General features: G+C 34.0%; 1 protein-coding gene across 1 annotated transcript in view; it reads right to left on the bottom strand.

The window, feature by feature from the left end:
- Nucleotides 1–16,078, bottom strand: part of LOC114354053 (uncharacterized) — a 41,044-nt gene extending 24,966 nt beyond the window's left edge. The window contains exon 1 of the mRNA XM_028306308.1: nucleotides 15,948–16,078. Coding sequence (XP_028162109.1) covers nucleotides 15,948–15,950 — 3 coding nt within the window. The 5' untranslated portion in view covers nucleotides 15,951–16,078. The remainder of the gene's footprint in view (nucleotides 1–15,947) is intronic.
- Between the last annotated feature and the right edge of the window lie 506 nt (nucleotides 16,079–16,584).

Here is a 16,584-nt window from a genome sequence, read left to right on the forward strand (position 1 = left end):
GAAAATGAACTGATTGGTTTTTTACTGTAGCGTGGAGGATTCTAATCACTGGTGGCCTTGGACGTCAAGATCATTTTGATACAGGTAGTAGTTCAAACGGCATCGTCCGATATTCTTAACATTTTCCTTAAAATTTAGATAGAATCTTGAACAAGAATAATTTAATATGGCGGCGTAAATTTAACACTGCGTATTAAAACTGACAGTTTAAAGTGCAACATCCCTGGTAATATTGTAAACCACGAAACCGATTTTGATGAAAAGTATAGAGATATGTTTGAGTCCTGGGAGAGGACACAGGATAGTTTTTTATATCCCTGTTTGTGAAATAGAGACGCGCGCGATAATGTTTTTCTGTGACAGACAAAATTTCACGTTGGTGAAGTCGCTGGCAAAAGCTCCATAATAAAACTAAAATGGAAGGCGAGGGGAATCAAAATCCCAGTAGATTACTTACATAGGTCGTAGTGATCGGAAAATATTACAGCTAGGTACTTTAGAATACCTACCTAAAACTAAAACACGATTAACAAGCAAAACCAGTCTTTAACACTAGAACTATTTTTAACGACGTTTAATAGTCGTTGTTAATGTCTTTAAATCCTTATCAACATTGCATTAGAGCAGCACGTCAATAAAATTGATGTAACATTTATGGCGGTGATGTCCTTGCCTACAATAAATATTAAAGTATAAACTATAATGAATTCGCATCGCGTGCGTAGCGTTCAATTCAAGATTTGGTTTGGTACAGTTTCTTTCAGAAGTCTTGTAGGTACACTGAAAATAATATACATAGATGTTATACAGAGAAAATGAGACGCAAAAACAATTTTGCCCTATAAAAGAGCACAAACATAGTTATTGGTTTTCTGCAATACCTTTTAAAGAATATTTATATTTCAGAGCTTTTTCTATTTTCAGTGAACGGCTTTTATACGATTTAGCTCTGTCCGCTGCTTCAGGAGATTATTTTGCAATCGGTTGTCCAATCGATCTAGACCTTTTATTTACTAACATGGAGTAGGCAGATCAATCATATCAGGATTAATTGACATGAACTGTGCCCTAAATTTTAAGTAGACAGAAGTGGAACGTTATTTGTTATTCAACTTCATACATAATGCATTCATATAAGATATACAAGTAATCTGGGTTTTATTTCTCAGAGATTGGAGTCTGCTTAGTGCAGCTCGCGAAGTAGCTAAAATATTTCAACGTTTATTTATTGTGCAAATTATGTCTTAAAATTATTATTGTTTTTTATTTAGTTAGTTAACTATGTAAACCTTTTCAAGTGTATTTAGATCTCTAGCATATTTTTACTTGGTTAAGAAGAAACTATCATAGGCATCTGGTATTCAATACTGTGTACAAAACAATAACACAATTGACATAAATTTAATTAAGTACCACCTAAAATTACATACCATTGGAACTTCCTCATTATCAGTAATTCTCTCAATAACTTCAGAGTTATGTCTTCTATCAAACTCACAAAACATCAATTTCTGGTCAATTTTAGTTCTACTTTTACTTGAATAGCTTGTATAGAGTTTAGTAAGAATTTTGTGTCGAGAATCGACTCTCGGCATGCAGCTTACGGCTACGATCTTAAGCAGTGCTCTTACGATAAAGTGACAGTAAAACTGGAGGAAAAATCTTTTATACATTAATTTAGGTATTAGTAGGTATGTATCTTTAACTGATTTGACTACTTAACGGTTGGCCAGTTGAAATATCAAAGCTTATCTGTAATCTGAAAAATTATAATGCGTCCTACACCATCGGAAGTCGCCAGGGTTTTTGTCCATCTTACTGATCATTATCGAAATTTTACGACAGGTTATGTCAAGAATCGTGACTTGCCAATAGACATCCCGATATAGACTACGATAAAGTTTTCCGTATCCATCGAATCATTCGATTGATCGATAAAACGTGATCTATGATTTGATTGGACTAATATCCAGCCATTTAACATCATGATGATGAGTCGCGGGCACTAGTTAACTATAACTTCAAGGCAATTACTAATCAAACTACTGATTTAATTAATAAATCTATATCTTAATGGCTTATATCATCGCATGCCATTGAATTTTAGTTCAGTCTTTTCGATTTATTTTCCTTAAAATCTAAAGACGTAAACTGCTGGATATGTACGAGTAGGTACTCGTATTTCATTAAGTGTGTTTATTAAGAAGAAAAATTGTTTACAATAATTACTAAAATAATTTTATCTTATAAGATTGAGCATTTGAATTATTTTGTAATCGTTATCTTAACTTACTGTATTTTTACTACGTCATAAATTAAAGATAAACTTTTAATTAGTACTTGATATCAACGCCTATTTTCTTATCGAGTATTACCGTTATCATATCGGGGGGTAATACTTCCCCTTATCGTTTTTAATGAGATCAATATTCGTCAAAGATAAATAAGCAGTTTTTGCAACTTTCACACGTGTTTCTAAAATGCTGCTTTATCTTTTAGTTATTTCATTCAATTTCATAAGTATAATTTTGTCAAACACAACAATACTAATATGATCTGTAGTTTTGCAAGATAAAAATTCCAACTTTATGACGAACTTACATATACGATTCCTTATCAAAACATAATAACTGTCACTGTGGTTTTACCCAAATAATGTTCGGTTTGTCACTGAATTACTTAATTAGAACTTTACCAACATGAACGATAAAAGCTTAATTGTTACAAAACTACAAACTAAGGAACATCTTCAGCTTCCTCACAAAAAATATCGCACATTTATTTCTTAGGTCCCATCTCAATATCAAAATTAGTTCAGCCGTTTAGACTCTATATCCATTTCCATAGTGCTGTTTTGTAGAGTCCTTTCACATAACATAGTTTTTTCCTGCAGGTTAGGATATCTTAACTTGTTAAAAAAGGACCAGTATCACAGATAAATAAGCTAGGTACTCTAGTATTTAAATTGTCACATGACAACACCTGTTTAACTCATTTCCCATTGGCCCGGAAGATCAACTCAAACTTGTAATTGAAAATTCCTCACTCCCGAAGGGTTTTTATTGGAAGCCTTTAATAACATTCGGGCAGGGCCGGTGTGTGATGGAATCCTCTCCAATTAGCTTAGGTTCAACGAACTCACTTTTTTGCTTGTCTGCAGTTGCGTAATTTTAGGTTAAGAATGCTGCCGTGTGCTCCGTGCAGACATAGAGACAATTGACAATCGGACACTTTTTATTAACAACTGAACACATAGCTTGGAACTTCACTGCGATTTGGGCTCGTATTTCGTTAGAATTAGGTGCGATTGTTGTTTAAGACACCTGCACTTGCAGTAAGTGCAAATACAAGGTAAGGTGATTTATGACCTTTAAATAAACAAGTGTATTAGGTAGGTTGGTGCTTATGCATTGAAATTGATCGTGGTATTTTCTTGAAGGGCAAAGGTCTCAAAGGTCGTTTATGGAATGGTTCAGCCCGTTCACCACGTGGATCTTGCAGGGTGCCCTCTTAGACGCATAACATTTTTCATCATAATTTAGTTTGGTATAACAGTATTTGCATAGTTTTTTCGCATAAACTTTGATATGCATAGTTTTCTAAATGCATAATGGTTTCTTAGGCATAATAATAACTTTCTCTAATTTTTAATACCATAATTTAAATAATCATAAATGTAAAGAACATAATTTTTATATACATAAAGTTTGTTTTTAATAAAATACTATAAACATAATTTAATTATTTATAACATTTAAAGTCATAAATATTGTCTATAAGAGCAACTAACATTGAAGAGTAAATAATTATGTATTTGTGATGTTGCGAACGATCCTCCTTCCACCTTTATACTCTTTCGGCCTATAGATTTGCAAAAACTAAATTCTCTGTATCATTGTCATTTTTGTTCTTAATTTTTGACCTGTTTCTTAGAAAACTTAAGCTCGTGAAAATACACTCTGTTTGATCTCGAATCCCTCTTATCTATTATAACGCACATATTATACAGTCCACATTTCTTTTACAACATTAAGCTTGCCTGGTCTGAAATTATGTTGATCCCGACTGGCCGTGGTCTCTTCCACGTGGTACTAGTCTGCCCTATACTAGAGTGTAATTTAAAAGCCGGAGGCGCGGAGGGAGTGCGGTCCTCGCTCGCTGTAACATATATCCGGCAGCCGTGCGAGCTGGAGCGGCTGAGGCTGGTCGCCGAAGGCGACCAGCAAGCCGAAGCTGCGGAAGCGAGCATGGCATGCCGGGTATATGTTACGCCAGAGCGGAAGGACCGCACTTCCCGCAGCGCCGGAGATAAGGCAATCCTAATGCTTGCTTGCATGCTTGCATGCTTCCTTGCTGCTTGCTTGCTTGCATGCTTGCTTGCTGCTTGCTTGCATGCTTGCGTGCTTGCTGCTTGATTGCATGCTTGCTGCTTGCTTGCATGCTTGCTTGCTGCTTGCTTGCTGCTTGCTTGCTGCTTGCTTGCTGCTTGCTTGCTGCTTGCTTGCTGCTTGCTTGCAGGCTTGCTTGTTTGCATCCTTGCTTGCATGCATGCTTACATGCTTCCTTGCAGCTTGCTTGCATGCTTGCTGTTTGATTGCATGCTTGCTGCTTGCTTGCATGCTTGTTTGCATGCTTGCTTGTCTATTTATATTTGTTAACTTATAACATTTTTATATTTCATATTTGTTAAAATTATGGTATTTGTATATTATGAATGATATTATTTATGGCATTGGTTTAGATGCCAATAAATGTTATGCCTAGAAATCGTTATTAAAAAAACAAGTAGGTATACAGAAAAAATATATACTAAAATATTATTATAATAAAAGTGGTTATGGCAAAAAAAAATATGCCTAATGATTTATTCTGTATGAACGTTATGCGAAATGATGAGTATGCCAAAAAACTTTATGCACTCTTAAATTATGACAATATTTTTTATGCAACCGAATATGGACCCGATCTTGCACGGTTTGGTGAGGATGGTATTTTATTTCGACTTCATTAGAACAAGTAAAGCACCTCAAAGAAGAGTTTAGAGTGATGCAATTTTAATAAGCATTCTTTCAACAGAACTGTCGTTAGTTGATTACAACTAAGTATTTTAATTATCTCTAACTGTAAAAGACTAAACTTTCTCATAAAGAGCAACTTAGTCAAACGGCTGCTTCATATAATTTTATTGCTAAATCCTGACAACTCCATAAAAAAAAGTCAATGAGTTTGGCCCTCGGCAAGGAGTTGTTTACCTGTGCTTAAACAGAGTCGAATTCAGATAAATTTTAGGATGTACCTACAAAAGAGTTTTATTTCATTCACTCGTAAGTGAATACGCTTTTTTGCTCTCACTAAAGCTATTTACATAACTTATCCAGTAGTTCCAGGGAATTGTTTGTGTCGACTTTGTGAGTCGTTTCGTTGAAAATTGAAAAACGTGGAGTCGTTGCGAATAGATTGCAGATTATTGACTAGGGAGCGGACTAAGGGCGTTCTCATCTGAACTCCGAGTGCAATGAGACGGAGTGTTTTGTTTTTGTGCCTTTTGCACCGATTTTCTGGCAGTCTGCTCATTGGTTTCTCCCGTTTCGTATTGCAACCATTTGATATTTGAAAATCGTTTTGTTGACTGAAATTCGTTTGTTTTTTGTGCATTGTGTCTGGAAAATAATATTTAAATTAGTAAGCTTTGATATAAAAGAAGTTGTACACGTTTCAGTTACTTGACTTTACATTTTTAGGGTCACTAAGATGGAACATTGTTGTTATATTTTACTGTTAACTTGAAAAAAGATTTTTTTCTCCAAGGAATGCACGATGTGTATAAAATGTATGCAATTCATAAAAATCTGCCTTTGTTCTTTGTTGGGCTACTAGATCAGTTCCAAAAAGACCATCTAGTTGTCCATAAGGGCGGCCTTTACTCCGTCTCTGTGTCGGCCATGAAGCAATTGGTAATACGTAGGTACGTAATTAGGCGATTTAGAACGATTCGCGGCATGCCACTCATTCGCCGACGAATGATAGATGCGTGTACGATAAGCAAACAATTAATAACAATTTGTTTGAGTCATGCTTTGTGTTTGCCGAAAAAACTATACAAATTAGCGCTAGAGATATAGGTAATAGAAACGATAATTTCTTAGATGGTATCTTCTATAGAAAAACCGCGTTAATTATTGCAATAAAAGGATCAATGTAGCTTCTAAACACAAAATGGCACTTGCATTTGCGTGACGGGGGTTTGTCTCTTCGTGGGCACAATATAACGTGATTATATTTTCTGACGTTGTGCTAGCTAAAATGTTAAGTAGGCATTAAGTAACTTAGAATAAGAGGCAGCGAATTGAGAGCCCAAATAGCTCTATATTATCTCTAAAGTCTAAAGTAACGCGTGTTTTAAAAACTGACATGTTAAACAAATCTACTTGAGTTATCTCTTTTAAAAGTAATGATCTATCTAATTATTTAACACATTTCATTTGGTCATAAGCGCTTCGTAGTTTAAAGAATACGATACCTCCAAGTGTCGTAGTCTATTTAACATAATTTGTAACACAAAAAATTAAGCATGGGTTTTATTTTTTAAAGAAAACCTGCTGAGACGCAGACGTATTGTGTAATAGAATTAGCAAATATATTCGCCTAGACAAAGTTAGATGTATTTCTTATGAGCATGCTGTAATTTGCAAACTCGTTTGAAGGCGTGTGTTTTGTAGTCAAATTAAACCAAATAATTGATTTGTGATACACAAGTCAGGTAGTTGTTGAATACAACGTGACTACATTGGTGTCCTTGTTAAGATGAAAATGCTTTTTGAGGGAACAACATAACAGTGCCCTGACTTCTAACTTGTGGTCGAGAGTTGTCCAAAACGTCACTCCGATGTTGTACAGTCAACGATGTGTTAATGTCACCTAAACTAACCAATAATTTTGCATCACGTCTTTGTTACAATTGGAATAAGAATGTTTTGTCAATTTTTTGGCCACCTTGGGTGTCGCGAACTATTCGACGCTGACTGTCTGTACCACAGGTGAGCTGGCTAGTTTTAGAATGAGGTTGGCGCAATGCAACGATACTTGAAGTATGGTTTGGAATCGGTACGAAGATCAGTTTTCCCCATCATTATTACCTATAAAGAAGAACTGCCGAACTAATTTTGAAAGTTTTTCACCAGAACTCTACATTTTCCCTGAGAAGCCAACGCGGTTATTGAATTGAGATTCGTAGCTGGATCGTGTTCATTTTCGACTTAAGTATGAACTACTCCTAATAAGCTAATTTTGCAGCTGTACAAAAACTAATAATATTTACAGACCGAAATTAAACTGTGTCATAATGTCGGTCAAAATGAACAGCTTCTTAATCTTAACATACATCAACTATGGTATGAAAGAGTTAATCTGAATTACTTTTAAAGTATTATTTAACTACAAAGTAAATTAGCAGCAGAATTTTAACGAATTAAACGATTCCTTGTTATAAGATACAAAGTAGGCCTTTTGAGAATTTACAACCATGTTTTGGGTTAATGACGAATGAGAATTATTAAATGGACAGTTAAAGCAACATACTTTAATATTCGTTTTATTACCTACCTCTTTAAGTAATTTCATAGCGACTCATGGTTACTATTTTCCTTCCTCTTTCATAAGAAGACATAATCTTAACTTAAGGTAAAATTGAAACAAAGTCGAATGAATATTTTTGCTTGGTTTACCCCTGAGGTTTACCCAGTACTCACGTGGGTCTTGTGCCATTATTGTGCCATGGGCATACTATCAATATCTGTCGTAATTTACCTAATAGATACTAAAGAGCTTAGATTAATAAAACCTAGATGGATAGTCTTCATACAAACGCTTCGTCAAGAGTGAGGCAAAAATCTTATGTCATTAGTGTCAATTTTGTTGGGGAGTGTAGACAGTGAAGGCTATTTTCCCGAAAGTAGGGAAATTTTTAATACGTTTTTAATTATTTTATAATTAACAAAAACAAAACGCATCATGTACTTACTTATTTATTGAATTCAAAGTACCTACCTAATTACAATAAGATAAATCGACTTAAAAGTCTCGATTTCATAAAAAAGGAAGTGTATTTGTACGGCGAACAATTGGGAAATAAATTTTCTTGTTACTGGTATCATTCCCGTATTTAATTTTTGAAAGCCAAATTCAAGCAAAATACGCGTCGAATCGTAGTACTTATTTATGAAATATAACACTGGTCACTTTCTTTCGTTTTTCTGATGTATTTAGACACCCTTTCACAGCACAAACCGTCTTAATTAATTAAAAGTCGTCGGACGTGTTTACCAATTTTTCACTTTGACAGTTCATGTGACGTTTACGGGTGAGCCATTCTGGCTTACTAAAATCTGCCTCACTTTTCGTGCACTGACTATCTATCTAGGTTTTATTAATCTAAGCTAAAGAGTATCTAATCAGAACGCTTCACAAAAAAGTTCTTCGGAAACAAGCAAAAAATTTGGTTAAGTGATGCGTATCACATCTCAATATCGGTCTATCCAAACTCGTTTAGGTGAGTCTTGCCTATGATGGATTTAAAATTGATAGTATATATTGATAGATACTAGCTGACCCCGCGAACTCTGTTCCGCCTTAAAGGCAATAAATAAGCCATCGCCATTTTTCCTTATTTGCTCACCGTTTAGACCTACCCTGGACTACGACAAACATTTTAAAACCAAAATCAGCTCAATCGGCCCAGCCGTTCTCGAGTTTTAATCAGACTAACGAACAACAATTCATTTTTATTTATATAGATAGAAGATTAGTGGGTGAATGATATATCCGATCCTTCAATATTTAAGCCACATGACGTCCGTTGTTAAGCATAGGCCTCATCCTGATAATTTCCAGAATGTCTGGTTGGAAACGGTCTGCATTTGTGTACCTTCCTATTTGATCGTGAATCCTGAATGCGCATAGACCTTACTATAATTACGTAGACCTCCTCTCTTTTTATGTCAATGCATCTTACTTTCTTTTAGTATGAAAATATCGAATATCTAATAATAGATAAGTAACAAGATTTAAAATGCAAACGATAAATTTCGTTAACTCAATAGACTTTAGCTAGACTAGACCAATAACCGCAAGGAAGCGTTTACTATTAGTTGCAATAATGCAACGTATTCGTAACCCTCGAGACGATTACGGTCCATTGAGGAACAATAAAATAATATATGCGGGCTCCCATTCACAACGGCCGTCCAGCTACAGTCTACCGCACCTCAGACATTTTGTTGTAAAGTGGCTTTTATGACAACTACGTAAGAATCCGCAGTGTTTAGCTTCACGTGCTGTCGTCTGTACAATTTACTACTCAAGGCCCTATTCTGCAAAACAATATTTATAATCGCTCTATGTCTCTTTCGTTCCATAAGAGAAGCTGATGCGAGTGAGGGTGACAAATAGAGCTGAATGGAGACTGAATAGACCACTGAATGTCTTTTGTTTGTGACGAGTTGATCCATTGATGCATTTCAATAAGTTCCCGTCTACTTCTTCTTTTATTTTGGCCACGACTTGGTTTTGAGAACCACGATTTCGCCAATGTCACGTAGTTCCCGTCTAATTTAGCGTTTAGTACTATGACAGCCGTAAACAGCCTCAAAATGTTGATGTTTGTTTTGGTTTGACTTGCAAACGAATGTGAAAAATAAACTTTAATTTGAGTTCCCTAAGCTAGATAATCTTGTGATAACATAACGCCCGCGACACGCCCACGTCATGCCACGCCAATATCACATCTGATTTTTGATATAAAGCATTTCATTTTTGTGTTACAAAGTTAATCAATCATTTCATTTTATAACGACAGCGCAATCACACAAATACACATAGCACAAAAATCTTTATCATAATTAGGTATCTTAATTCGGTTCATAATCCGATAAATTCGTTAATTTTTTACAAACTTATTGATCCATAATTTTCAAGTGGCCATTGATCTAAACAGGATTTCAATAGACTCTAACATAAACTAACTATGCAACAATAGGTCGGTGTATCTCAAACACTCAATGACAACAGTTTTTCATAACTTTTTTCTGGTTTGGCGCCAAAACCAGCTATTGTAATCTGTGCTTGTCGCCATAGAGTGTAGAGTAATTTTTTTGTTGACTTGGGAATTTTTATGGCACTGGGACACCTATTGACTGAGGTGTAAAGGTTGAAAGAATTCGGATTGTTTGTTTTTTTACGAGGAAAGGACATTGATATTTTTAGAATGAACTGTATTAAACATGATATTCAGGTTTTTATGTTTTTGCTGGCTGGTTAAATGCTGTTCTTGATGAATAAAAATGTGTATAAATACTAGTATATTTTCTGCATTATGAATATAAAAATAACGTTCATTTATTAGTGTTGGTGGGTGCTAATAGGTCATTATTATTGATATTATTATAATGAAATGCTCTAAAATTTCATAAAAGTGTAATAACAAGTCTATCATCAGTTTTTTTAAATAATAAAATGAGGGTCATTTAACGCAAGAGTGATCTTTAAACAAAAAAGTTATATGACTAACCTTAAAGACCAAAGTCAAAAGTTATTTATGTTTTTTTATTTTTTCTCACGCCTATTTATAATACGGCGTTTAAATGAAGAGGTTATGCGATTCATGGAAAATAATAATTGCTAAGTTTAACAAGAATCACAATATAAACTAATTATCATTTAGTAAGTTCATGTCTTTAAATAAAATAAAACGCATCAAAAAATTAACAAGGTTCCATTATGCATTACAATTATTAATAGTAGGTAAGTCTAATAGGGTTGATTATGTTATTAGTGCAATTGAAAACAGAATATTAAACCGAATATGTTAATACAAATGATAAAATAAATACTAATGCAATGAAGTATTTAAAGATAAAAATTATTATTGATCTCAACAATTTGTAAAAAATTAAGGGATTGTGTGAAGCAAAGATAACAATAATAGACCAAAAATACTCATTTATTGATTATACATACACCATAGACGGTAGGGCACAGCAAATTGAATTATGTACCTATATCATTTTGTCTGTGAGTGTAACGAAGGTTTACTGTCAAGATTCTACACGAGAAGTAGGGCATGATTGGACAGGTGACGAAGAACAAATACGAGTAAGTCAACTCTGAAGAATGCAATGGGACATTTCTAAATTTGTTCAACGGGTCAGGTACGCTGATAACGTGGCTACTTATCATTTTAATTGTTTTTGTGATTGTCTTGTCTTACTATTTTGTCAGATAAAAGGAACTACAGGGTGTTTAAATCGTTGGCATCCTTTTAAAATAAGACTCTACTTATGATACAAAGTAAATTCAAATAATTAAAATCTTGTACAGACGACAGCACATCAAGCTTATTACTGTGGCATCTTATTTCGATGTATTGCAACATTTTTATTTTGCAACAATGCTTTTACTGTACAATACTTTGGAATTCTTTATAAGAGCACACTAATACAAGTAAAAGTAAAGACCAAAAATCTCATTGGATTTGTCTCATATTTGAGGAATGCACTATGTATCATTCATGAGTAGAGTCTTAGGCTCAGTTGCACCACCGGCACCGTTAGGTTTCACAGTAACTTTAACGATAACTGGTGTTTTTTGTATGGAGTTTGACAGATTTTTGACGTTTGTGTAAGTTAAAGTAAGATGGTGCAACCCAGCATTATATTAAAAGGATGCCAATGACTTAAATTTCACCCTGTATAGCACATAGCAGACGCGCTATGGCGCTACTTTTAGCACCGGTTAATGGTTTACCGACCGCATCGTTACCGCAGCGTTTCGGCGATACTATGTGTGATTGAAATTGCGTGATTAGGCCCCGAACTCACTAGGGATTATAAAGTGGCCCAACATGACGTGCACTGTGCAGCGCTTAATCTACGTAGCGCTAATATAAGCTGTCATTTTTGTAAATATGGTATAAAAAATCTACACAATCACTTTTTACCATTAGCTATTTTACCCAAATCTAAATAATACATATCTAATGATGGGACTAATAACTTTTTTGGATGAGACCTAGAGCTTTAGGATCGTTAGACAGACACCCAAGATCTCATCTCAAAATGAGCATTTTTATGAATAGCTAAAATGTCAACAGCGAGGCAAAAAACATCTTAGCAGCGAGGTGTGATGTTTCAGCCACTGTATGACTGTCTCAATATTTTGAATATAAAGTACTTCACTTTGCAATCAAAGAGAAGTTTATTAAAATACATTTAAAGCTTTGCGTCACTTTTATTCAGTTTTATTAGTTACAAAAACTGACAGCTTAGCTCATACTATAAGTTTTGCCTCACACTAGACTGCGCGATGCTTTAAGTTACGCGAACTGTGATTAATCAAAGAACGTGAAGCATCTAAATCCAGCTATATCTAAAGCAAGTGCACGTGCGACATTGTGTCTCGGATGCAGACGTTGTTGAGTGACGTCTAGCAACATTTTCCCCTTTCGTCCCCTATTGTATCCAAGGCAACGCAATTCAACCCTCGATCACAAAATACCAGTCTTTAAAACCCTAATAACATCTTCACTAGTTTAATAGGGGATAGTGAACTGGAAAAATATTTTATGCTAAGGATACGAAAGAGAGAAAAATAGTTAATGACAAGAAATATGGAGTCTTCCCGTGACTTGGCCCACTTTTAGCTTGGTCCATGGGCCAAGTCGCTGGTTTAAATTTTTATATAGTTTTTCTTCCACTGTTTTTCTTCAGTCGCAGGACTCAAATTATGTTGCAAACATGTGCTGATAAAATTATGACAAATTGAGCAATAAAGCCCGTAAGTATCAAATTGGCAGTAGATTACTTAGTTTTAATAATTGAATTCATATTGTCGAATTACCGTAATTCTTTCTACTATATCAAAGAAATAACTCCGTGATAACAGTGAAAAACGTTGTTATCACGGCATCTTGTATAATATTAAACACGCAGATTAAAACAATAAAGATAGTTAAAGATAAAGTGGTTCCTTGTTCAAACAAGTAAGTTTTGTGTACATACCTACATATTTGAAATACGCATTGCGTTCTTTTAGGTATACTAGAAACTACATTTCAAAGAGCAATAATATTTCTTGTCCAAAAATTCGGTTTCTGAGACTGTACCTACGTACGTAGCTCTAGTTTCGCACTTTTTAAGGTTTTAATTATATTTTTTGTATTATTTTACATATTCGATAATTGCTCAAAATACATCCATTTTGTTAAGAATAAGTCCAAACATAACAAATGAATCATTAATCGAAAGTAATGTTATAAATATGTTTCGCAATTATAACTCTACATAATTTACATATTTATAATAACATCACGTCATAGCATTGTTTAGTTTTGAAATTTTAAGTAAATTAATTATTTACTTTCTCAGGTTTGGTACATAAAATATGAAGTATTCGTATAATGATGACTGATAATTTTGATAATACCTGATTATCGTAAAGACAAATGATTTGGTTTTCGGGAAGAAGGTAAATCTTATTCGTGTGATTCTAACTGCAAATTAGCTTCAATTATTTTGCTTCCTGATTTGTGATAATATTGGATAAGAAAGGCTGTTCTAATTAGAGATACTTTTGCCTCTATTGTCACCCCAAATACGTGTTTTTCGGTGCTAATGTTTTTGGATCATATTACTTTTATTCATAAGAGGATAATAGAGCAAGCCTTGATACGTAGACGCGACCTGATTATTACGAGAATATTATAATTATTATATTATTTGTTTCAGTAGCTGAATATTGTTTACTAGCTGACACAGCGAACTTCGTACCGCCTGTGTTCATCATAATGTAGATTTGTAAAGGTGAAAAAGATTTTTCAAATCGGTCCAGTAGTTTAGAAGCAATACAAACAATCAAATCTTTCCTCTTTATAATATTAATGTAGATGAATAGGAAAGCAAGAGCGGGTATTAGTTTTATTTAAAAGATTAATGTAACCTTTATTATAGAATAATTAAACTTACCTATTGCCAGGTTCATTATGATACTGACGAAATGAATGGTAATGTAAGTTCAAGTACTTAGGAAGATGTTTCACATTGTAAATCGTTCACAGTAGGTACCTACCTATGTCGTTCATGCGAATAATTTGGTTTCGTTGAGCCGATTATTTTATTTCATTCGCTAATTATCCTTGAAAGGACCTTAGATAATGATGAAAGACAAGTAAATGCCAGCATTTGGATAATATACTACGTATTAATTAGTGTAATTACAATTGCACTAGCAATGTTAAATGTTTGTGGTAAATAATTTGAATTAGCCAGGTTGTAAGAATAAAAATTCCACTGTTTTGCACTACTTACTCCTTTTTTTCGTTTGATAAAAATTTATAAAAAAATGATGTAAAAAAGCAAAAATTACGAAGGTAGACTCATAGCCGCAGTTAAAATGATCTTAAAAAATTTTACTTATTGCTAATTTACCATTAGTTATTGTTATTATGTTATTAGTAAAGAGGCTGAGCCTAACGCAAAGCTTTTTACTGTAGAACCTTTTTTCGTACCAACCTAAAACATAATTTTCGAAATAGACGACTATAAACAAGTGATTTACTACTTGAGTCCTGACTCTACAGTCAGAAAGTGTCTCTTTAATAGTCTATGTTGACACTTACGAGATACCAAAATACAGGTAAAGCACTGAGGGAAAGTCAGTCATGTGAATATTGATCGGGAACTGTCTGAGAGCAATACGAGTGCTGTCTATGACTCTACAATTTTATTACTCGCAGTTTTAGATCAGTTTTATTGAGGTTTGTTTCTACAAGAGTCGGCATTTTGGTTTCGCAAGGTACGAAATGGATATTAATTTAGAACTTCTACTATTCTATTAATTTTGTTTTTATGGTCACTCTACGTAGTGTGGTGTGACGAGTTTTTAAGATGTTTTTCTTGACACTGCATCAAAAGATTTTGCGATCGGTGGCGTTAAATGGTCAGAAAAATCAAAACGTTTACGTTTTTTGAGACTGAAAAGGCTAAGGCTGGGTTGCATCATCTTACTTTAACTTTAACAAACATCAAAAATCTGTCGAAGCTCATTCAAAAAGCACCGGTTATTGTTGTAGTTATGGTTAAAGTTAGATGGTGCCAGCAAGTTAGATGAAAAGACTTATTGTAAGAATACGTGGTCTGTATTTTCATGCAATTTAAGCAAATTATCATCCACAAAGTCATATTGTTTTTTGCACGGTAGACAAAATGTGTTTTCCTCACCTTGCGCCTTTATCATCACAATAAAGATAAGTGAAATACAAATTAATGTTTGAGACACGTTTTTCACCTGAATTACTTACAGATGAAAACAATTAACTCATGAATATTATGTTATTTGTTATGTTAGTACACTGGACTGCGAAAAATTGGCGGTCTTCTAATCTTCAAAAGGATTTTTGCATTTTGGCGATTATGTAGAGCATAAAAAATATATCGCCGGATTATAAATTGGTGGTTGTAATGTTTAAATATTAGAATTTAACTATGTCTTTATGTAGTAAGTTCTTTTATATTTGTCCACTGTACATTATATCGTTATTGTAATGCTAAGGCGTATGTTATGTTAGCTGTCCTTAAATAAGTAAATAAACATAATTAATAAAATTTACGTGGGTGCGTCAATAAATTAAGCCATTAAAAATAAAATAATTCGTTAATAATAAATTAAATAATACGGATTATAGACACTTACAACTTGCCCTTATACGTTTAAAGTATCGAGAAACTGAGTTTTAGAATTTAATTTAGTTATACTCCATAAAATTTGCATAGGAAACAGAAAATTCTGCACGCCATGGCAATTTCGCGGAAACGCACCACGTGTGTTGTATTTTAAAATTATGAGAATTCATAAAATCACTGTTTAAAATTGCACTGTATTCTAATAGGAGCACTCACCATATTAGTCGATGTGACACGCGGTCGGCCACGAGGATATTTCGGTCCGCGCGCGAAAGATACGTGCGTCTCCCGTCGCGGTTGCCGGCAGACTGAGGTGCACGCGCGGCCCGCTGTACTTGTATGCGCTAGCGCAGCGTCTTCATTGATATCGATAATGATAAGAAACCGCGCCGTTTATCTCGCGATCGCGTTTTCCATTGAACTAATTTGCATGATTTTGTTTGTAATTACAGTTGATTTGATTATGTTTTTTTGTACAATTAAAACATTATGGAATCTACATGTTTTAATGTTTAAAATGATAACGACACATAGATGTCAAAATGCCTCTTAACTTTGTTAAAGTAAAGAGATAAAGAAAGAAAAACATTTATTTGGTTCGAACATATTAAATAACAGTTTGTTTATAAGGAGTCATTTTAGACCCAAAAAAATTACATTTACGTTATATTACAATTTTTAAAACTGTCTTTTTTTCGCTTCTGTAAACGATTTTGCTAAAATAAAATATGAAATGATAAGTTATAGCCATCATACTAAAATAATAAGGAATATGTATTTTCAGTGACTCATCATGAAAAATCCTAGAACTTGTCACAAATTGAAAGCCTCCCTTTTCGAAGTAGGTTAAAAA

Source organism: Ostrinia furnacalis, unplaced genomic scaffold (genome assembly GCF_004193835.3).
Source record: "Ostrinia furnacalis isolate ACB-3 unplaced genomic scaffold, ASM419383v2 OfSCF1913, whole genome shotgun sequence".
Taxonomy (NCBI): Eukaryota; Metazoa; Arthropoda; class Insecta; order Lepidoptera; family Crambidae; genus Ostrinia; species Ostrinia furnacalis.